Below are 7,879 nucleotides of genomic sequence, written 5' to 3'. Positions count from 1 at the left end.
ATAATCCATATATAAATCAAAATATTTCTTTATTTTAAAAATAATAAACTATTTTGATAAAAAAATATTATTTTTCTTTTTTACATTCTTATTATATTTTTAAAATAAAAATGCGTAACATATCAATAATATCTACACATAATATCTATACAATGGTACATATATTCCAGTAGTTTTACACTAAGAACAACATTGTGGTTTGGAAGAAAGTGTAAGAACATGTTTTATGGAGGTTTGTTGACTCCTTTGTGCAATTTTGCCAACTAAATTGTCACAAAAGCATAAATTAATGTGTTTGGTGAAAATTGAAACTTAAATTAATATTTTTTTTTTACCAATAAACCTAAATTAATTTAAGATATCAAAATTTTAATTAAACCTATAATATAGTAGTGCTTCAAATAAGTATTATAAATCAATGTTTTAAATATGCATGATTCAGTCAAATTATATTCTATTAATTTATCAAACACATATGTTCCTAAGAAATTTTTAAGATTGCAAGATCTCTGATTTGTGTATTAATATCTCTATCTCTTCACAAAAAAAATGTGATTCTAAACGTTTGGTTAAACCAACGTCAACGTACATTCAAATAATATAAACAGCGTTGTTTCCTTTCACATACACACTTCACAATTACAATGAAGTTTCGCGGCTTTTCTTCATCTACGCGAACCTGCAAAACCAAATCACCAATCCCTTTTTCCCCTTCTTCTTCTTCTCATCATGATGCTGCTGCACCTCGATTTTGCGGTGGTTTCATTGATTCTCCTCCTTCTCAGACTGAGGTTCATGAGGCTCTTGCTTCTCTCCAACGGTATTAAAGCAGTTTCTTCCTTGGTTTCTATTTCAACCTTCTGTTTGTGTTATTTTGACTTAGAATTGTTATTTTGTATATGAATTTTATTGTTTAAAGTGATTTTGGTAATAATCATGGTCTAAATTGTGGTTGAAATCGCGCCGCAAAGCTTGATATTGGAGTTGTCATATGCAATTGCTGTTATGAATTATGATGATGTTGTTGAGAGTTGTAAAACTTTTGAATTAGGCCTCGGTTGCGCGGTTGTGGTTGTGGATTGCAATTTAGAACTATGTTGATAATGATGGGTAGAGCATTGTGTATGTTTGGTTTCAAGTTTGGTAATGCAAAATCGATTATGGATGTGTAAAATTGATTTTGACATGTTTGGTCCTGCTCCATTAGAATTGATTATGCTATTCAGAATTAATTCTACTTGAAATTGAGATTTGTAGCTTTTGAGTTAAACATGATTTTTACACTGAAATTTAGTATGAACGGAAATTTATCTAAACATAAATCATTAGGTACGCCTCACTTTAATTTGAATCAATTTTAGATAATCAATTCACTCAATCAATTTTCTTTTACTGTAGAACCAATGTAGAACCAATGAGAGAACCAATTATCATTCCATATATGTTATGTTTGTCTCATATTGTTTGTTTGAGCTAAGAAATTGATCTAGTCATTGAATTTAGCTATCTAAAGGGTTTGGTTTGGATGAAGATCAGACATTTTCATTATTTGAGTTTGTGCTTTGAATTTGATTTGCATGGAATTTAAGGAGTCTAATTTTAAAGTAAAATTATCTCATTGGGCCATTTGTGTTTGTGTTTCGGATTTGATTTGTCACCACGAAACCTAAAATGTGTTTAAGGACGGAATCAATTTTAGGAATCTAAAGCTTGCTCACTACAATGTTGGAGTTTGTGTTGAGTTTGTTTTTCTCAGGTCCAAACATGAAGGATCGAATCTTCATAGTAAACTTTCTCACTGAAGTGAACTGTTTGAGTTTGTTTTGTATTCAATTGTTGAAATCGGAATGTGGAGAGTTCAAATCTTCATCTAAAATTTGGTCACTGCAGTTTTGCAAGTTGGGTTTTGAATTCGATTTTCTAATGTTAAGAATGTGAACAGTTCAATCTTCTAAAATTTTGTCATGAACTGTCAGAGTTTGTATTTGCTGAATTTGGGAATGTGAGGAGTTCAATCTTCTCACTGCAAAAATCCAGTGCTGCACGAAATGACAATTTTCCATAGTTTCTCTCTTGCAAAGTTTCATTGCTTTAAAATATTCTGTCTTTTTAAGTTATGTTCTTTCTTGTTCTTTCAAATTCAAACAACAGTATTGTTTATCAAATTTGGTTGTTGTATTTGAGATCAGTGATACATCTCTCAGTTTACATGCAGGGTGTTAGCGCTTGCTTCTTGTGTCGAGCTTCATAGGGACATGTATTGCAAAAAACCAGAAAAGGAGCTGAGCCATGTTGGCCAAATTTCTGACGGCAATTCAGATACAGATTGGATAGAACCATTTTTGTTTCCGTGTAATCCGAAAATGCTACAAGATAATGGATCTGATAGAGTTTATAATGCAATTCTCTTGTTACAAACTGATCCATCTGTCCAGGTGCAGTCTATGCTCTATGATAGTATTTCTGTAAAAATTGTTTGTAAAAGATAAATTTTGTTAGCTTTAGTAGCTATACCTTCCGAATGTTTTAATATGCCAACCAAATATACTGTGTTTGTGGATTTCGATCATTATAGATATTTAATGGATAAAGGTCTTGTTGCTGCAGAGATTAGTAAAATCGTTATCAACCGATGAGGCTGTTTGGGAAGCTGTTCTGAACAATGAAGTTGTTCAAGAGCTCAGGGAGACGGTATCTGCAAGTCGGTGTTTAGAATTTTGGTTCAATTTCATTGCAGTTTTGTATTGTTGATATTGTAGATTTATGACCTACTTGCTTCTGGACATAGACATTAAAATTAGACTAATCTGAACATGAAATTTGCAGATCAAGAGCACAAACTTCGGAGTCTAGATGAGATTGCTAATGATGACCCCGATAAGTCAACAAATGTGTTGATTTCGCTGTTAAATACTGCCAGAACCAAATTCATGGATGTAATCGAGAAAACTACCAAGATTCTGATCAATCTTTTTCAACAATCATCAAACAAGACAGGCGCCCATACAGAAGATTCTCAGCCCTTTATTGGGATGCTGGGTGCCGCTTTCATGCTTTCGATCATGATCTTGTTGATTGTGGTGGTGCGTCGTGTTCAAAGATGATTACGCCCGACGTCGTGAAGACCATGATCTTGTTGATTGTGGTGGTGGGTCGTGTCCAAAGATAGGGCACAATATACATTACCAGACAATTCTTCTGGACTCTTGGGTTATTTTGCACATGCAAAACTTTCTAAATGTGACTCTATGTTTTTGGTCCTTTTGGCATATAGTTCTATTGGTAAATTATCACATGGAGTAGTTCTCTAATCCTAAACTATCTGTCAAGTTTAATTTGGTTTTCATTCCTCAAAATTAATGCAATATAAAAGAACTTGGTCGTGCGTAGTTATTTCTCAGATTGAGGTTCTCTTGTAGACTAATTATATTAATATTTACAAATCAAGAAGGACCAGAAGCATTGAAGCAAGTTAAATATTATCATTTTCCCGATGAATTCAGTTTTTTCTACTCATCAATGACCTTAGTTCAACATACAGAAAGTTAAGTATTCTTGCAACGCGACAACACTAATTCAATTTTACACTTGATATTCTACCAATGTCGTATTAATTTTACTGCCTAGTTTATACTTCCAATCATCAGATGTATTCACAAAATATTTCTCCTATTCACATAAGCCACGATCCCCTTAAAATGACACTCTTAGCTTCAGTCTTTTAACAAATCAACGGAATCAAGATCAGGAGTTACAACCGCCTTTGTGTTAGCGGTAACCGCCCCGAGTACCGAGTAGTCTTTCTTTGCGGGGTTAATTGCAACAACATCTTGATAAAATATAGTTTTTGTACCTGCAGACACCTTTATAAGAAACAAAACTAAATTGTTATCAAATGCATTTGTCAAAGTTAAAAATGTTATAATAACCAAAAAACCAGATGATTTTTTTGGGATCTTCGAACTCACTGTTGAGTATTTTACAAATAATTTGAATCCCAGATGGAGAAATTAAATTGATTTTGTACTAGCAACATGGATAGTACTTACATCGTACTGGGTTTCTCCGATTTTTAATTTGACTGCTCCACTCTTATACACCAGCATTTTGCCGATACATCCACTCGGAAGCTGCAACAAGTTACTCCCCTTTTTCGGCTTTGCTGCATTTGACGCACCCATTTTTTCCTTCCCCTTCCAGCTCACCGGTTGCTTGATACCAGGCAGTACAGTTGGAAGTTGAAAGACAATCATCTTTGGTTGCTCACTATTGTCCTGCATAAAAAATCTGTGCATTATATCACAGTTACAGCTGCATGATGATAGTAGGACTAGTTTCATATTATGTCATTCTGATTACTTACCAACAGCCCGAGTTCTTCGGCAGAATTAAGAGGTTTATCGTCATATTCCACATTAGTAGCAGCCACTCCAAATTCTTCCTCATCAAGAATTGCTGCTAGTTTATAAATCAACACATAATTGTTAATGCCAAAACCAAATATCTCGTGGAACTGGTTATTGCTAATAATAATATCCTCATCAAACCTGGATTTCCAGAATTGGGTTTCCTCAGAGGAAGAGTAACAGGATAGATCGAGTCAGGATGATTCTGTAGTTAATTTAAAGGTTCAAATACTTATACATATAAGAAAGATATGAATGTGAAGAAAATATAAGAGTGATGAGAAAATTTCTCACCCATAGTTCCTTGTAGTCTTCTTCATCGGTGGAATCATCAGTGGCATGTATCGCCGAAGTATAGAAATCCTCAATTGAAGTTGAAGAATATGTTGAACCGTAATTTTCATTAGCAGAGAAATTTGATTCTAAGCCACTTCTTCTACTACCACTGCGAAGTGTTCTCGGGGAAAGTGATGAACTTCCAGGAAATGCATCTTGCACACTGGCTGCAAGTTTTAATCACCAAAACTGAGCAACAAACAAGATGAATAGAATAGTGTTGTAGAATGTTTAGAGAAAATCGAGTTTTAGAATGTGATGGTAAATAAAAATGGATCCTTTTGTGAAGAAAAAACATGATATATCATATTCAAATATACATTTGAAAGTAAACACTTTTCGGGTATTCGAAAATATTATCTTTATCTCTCAAACACCACAACTATCATGAAATAGAGTGATTATTAGTGTTATGCCATGTCTTTTGACATATAAAGTGGTGAAAACAGATGAGAAATAATGTTTGCAAATCTAAGGAGAAATTACATTGCTTTTCAACTTTAGATTGGCGTCTCGCAGTATTTTCCTGCAATATATATTACAGAGATAAAAAACAAAATCATGTCAGTTTAGCAATACTGGAAAGTAAGAGAAAAAAAAACATCATTAACATATCTTCAGAGTCATCTCATGATTTTGGAGGCCCTCTGAAGCTGAGCCGCAGTTTTAACCTTAGCCGCAGTTTTAACCATAGCAAAATAAATAAAGGTCATATTTATGTGTGCTTTAACCGAAACAATAATTTATGAGACTCTCCGTGAGAAATTTTGAATCATCAAGACGCATATCTTTATAATTTATAAACTGAATATTTGCTACCTTTTGATATATTCTAGTAGAATTCTTTGATACACTTAACCGAGATTTTGTTTTTATAGACATTAAAACAGCATATATGTTCTATTCAGGATTTCAATGCCTGTCACCTTAGTAGTTTGGATATATAATACTATGATGGTGTTTGGTAGACAGTAGTTTGGATATATAATACTATGATAGTGTTTGGTAGACAGGTTAGAATTGGAGCAGAACATGTCACATGTGTTCTGTCTTGTTATGTCTGATACATTATCTTAGGATAGAATAACAAGATATGGAGTTTAGAAAATATTCACTCAACTCATTTTAGTGTGTTTGGTTCTATGGTGAAAAAAATAATTGATTCTGAATAAATGGATTATATAAAATTAATTCTAACTAAAAGTGAACCAAACATAATGTGATTTATGTTTGGATAAATTTTTACAAAAGTGAATTGAATAGTAAATTTTAATATAAAAATCATGTTTACAAATTCTAACTTCAAACAAAATCAATTCAGAAAAGTAGAATCAATTCTACTCAAAATCAACCAAACATATCAAAATCAATTCTAATAATTTTAAATACTTCAATTGTAAAACCAATTAGAACAGAATAACAAGACCCAAATCCCTACTAGTAGACAAATTATAGTATAGTGGCAGGAATAAGATGTAATGAATTCAAACCCTCACCTCTACCTCTATTTTACAATGTTACCAACTGACTTGATTTATTTCATTTTTGAATAAGTGTAATTATATTTCTTTTATGTTGGCTAGGATTTGGAAGCAAAATTACTTCTTTTATGGAAAATGTTCACTTTTAAATTAAAAAACCAAATGTAGAAGTTTCGCATTGTAAATTGACTTTTTAAAAATTATATTTTTCAATACAATTTATTAATTTTTGGTATTTTTTGAATTTCTTAATTTATATTCTTAGAACATAAGTTAACATCACCCCTTATTTATTTTAATAGCTCTGTTTTCAAATTTAATTTTATAAACTAGTCAGAAACTAAATAACTCAATTCAAACACATTTTATACGAGACATTAGCACACAGAAAATGAGTTTCATAAAATAAATTACATAGAATTCTTTTTTCATATAATTCTTATTACTTTTAATTCTATTTTTGTATAATTCTTATTACTTTTAAGAATTTTGTTTTAAAAAACATAAAAGCATTATAATCATATAGAAATAGCTAAAACATACTAATTGCTTATAGTTATAGTGACTTTATTTTATTTATATAGAGTTTTTTCGGTTTTTTTTAATTGAGTTTTCTTACATAGAAGATCTCCGATTTTTATTCAATACTTTTAAAAAGGAGTTACTGGTTTTAATTTTAGCTCATTTCATTTCACTGCAATTTATTTGTTCCGATTTTCACTCTGACAAGCGAAACACAAGTTCAGATGTCATTAACTTAAACTAATCAAAATTAGCAACAACTAATCATATTAATTAAACAACAGCAACAAAAATAGTACTAATAATCAGAAACTCACCTTCAAACGACGAATGGTAGCTTGAATCTCATCACTCTTGTGTTCATCTTCTTCAACACGTTCTTCTTCGCTGTGTCAAAACAATTTCAAGAATCAGAAAAAGATTTTTAGTGATTTTGTGAAAATCGAAGTGTTTGTTGAGTTACATTTTGGTTGATTGAGGTTTGGATTTCGTCTTTGGAATTTTTGGAGCGTACTTGATCTGCGAAGAAAGAACACGGAATCGATTTTGAATTGAAAAGCACTTTTCAGAGAAAGGGATTTGGGGGTTTTGAGTTAGTTAGTTACCTTTCGGAGAGTTTTCTTTGGATTTTTTTCCATGGTGTTGCAGATGAACAAGATGAAGCAGAAATCTAAAAACCTCAGGAGAAGATAAAAACGAAGAAAATTTCCGGAGATATTGAAAATCTCAGTTTCGAACTCACGACCTAGAAAATGAAAACTAAAGACTCTACCAACTCAATTATAAAGCAATGTTGTTAGGGTTTCAAGCTTAATCTATATCATTGTATAAATAACGAGTTACATTAAAACATACTACTACCAAGCTTCCCTTATTGCCCTTGCACTTTAAATAAATTACACTATAAAAAGAACAATTTTATATTTCACAAATGGATAAAATAATAGCTTTTTTGAAACAATCATAATCTGACAAATGGCATCACAAGTTCAAATTCTTCTACATCATTTTCTCTCTCTCATTAATAGAGTTGGATTTCTTCTCCCTCATCTTCATTCTTGCAAAGTCATGTCAATTCACCATCACATCATCAAGAGTACATCATCAACTATTAAATTATAAAATAATTACAAG

The 7,879-nt window shown here is 31.7% G+C and overlaps 2 protein-coding genes across 3 annotated transcripts; one reads left to right on the top strand and one right to left on the bottom strand.

The window, feature by feature from the left end:
- Positions 1 to 477: 477 nt before the first annotated feature.
- Positions 478 to 3,400, top strand: LOC127103165 (uncharacterized). The gene is made up of 4 exons (XM_051040443.1): positions 478 to 820; positions 2,216 to 2,435; positions 2,608 to 2,701; positions 2,827 to 3,400. Exons 1-4 carry the CDS (start codon positions 645 to 647, stop codon positions 3,102 to 3,104), a joined length of 768 nt encoding a protein of 255 aa, XP_050896400.1. The 5' UTR covers positions 478 to 644; the 3' UTR covers positions 3,105 to 3,400.
- Positions 3,401 to 3,462: 62 nt separating this feature from the next.
- Positions 3,463 to 7,602, bottom strand: LOC127103164 (uncharacterized). Of its 2 annotated transcripts, none has more exons than XM_051040441.1 (9): positions 7,351 to 7,602; positions 7,209 to 7,264; positions 7,063 to 7,132; positions 5,229 to 5,268; positions 4,701 to 4,909; positions 4,548 to 4,611; positions 4,364 to 4,455; positions 4,050 to 4,274; positions 3,463 to 3,863 (listed from the first exon to the last, which is right to left on the bottom strand). In XM_051040441.1, exons 1-9 carry the CDS (start codon positions 7,381 to 7,383, stop codon positions 3,714 to 3,716), a joined length of 939 nt encoding a protein of 312 aa, XP_050896398.1. In that variant the 5' UTR covers positions 7,384 to 7,602; the 3' UTR covers positions 3,463 to 3,713. The 2 variants fall into 2 exon arrangements, with proteins under 2 accessions (XP_050896398.1, XP_050896399.1); XM_051040442.1 differs by having other exon boundaries at positions 3,463 to 3,853.
- Between the last annotated feature and the right edge of the window lie 277 nt (positions 7,603 to 7,879).

The sequence above is a fragment of the Lathyrus oleraceus genome, chromosome 7 (assembly GCF_024323335.1).
Source record: "Lathyrus oleraceus cultivar Zhongwan6 chromosome 7, CAAS_Psat_ZW6_1.0, whole genome shotgun sequence".
Classification (NCBI taxonomy): Eukaryota; Viridiplantae; Streptophyta; class Magnoliopsida; order Fabales; family Fabaceae; genus Lathyrus; species Lathyrus oleraceus.
This window is presented reverse-complemented; position numbering and strand designations above follow the sequence as displayed.

Bases quoted from the DNA above. Each gene is read 5' to 3' on its own strand.
- LOC127103165 (XM_051040443.1), top strand. From the start codon at position 645: ATGAAGTTTCGCGGCTTTTCTTCATCTACGCGAACCTGCAAAACCAAA. The intron at 2,436-2,607 runs GTGCAGTCTATG...TTGTTGCTGCAG, and splicing joins AAACTGATCCATCTGTCCAG to AGATTAGTAAAATCGTTATC. The intron at 2,702-2,826 runs GTCGGTGTTTAG...TGAAATTTGCAG, and splicing joins CAGGGAGACGGTATCTGCAA to ATCAAGAGCACAAACTTCGG.
- LOC127103164 (XM_051040441.1), bottom strand. From the start codon at position 7,383: ATGGAAAAAAATCCAAAGAAAACTCTCCGAAAG. The intron at 7,265-7,350 runs GTAACTAACTAA...CTTTCTTCGCAG, and splicing joins CAAAGAAAACTCTCCGAAAG to ATCAAGTACGCTCCAAAAAT. The intron at 4,612-4,700 runs GTGAGAAATTTT...AATTAACTACAG, and splicing joins AAGACTACAAGGAACTATGG to AATCATCCTGACTCGATCTA.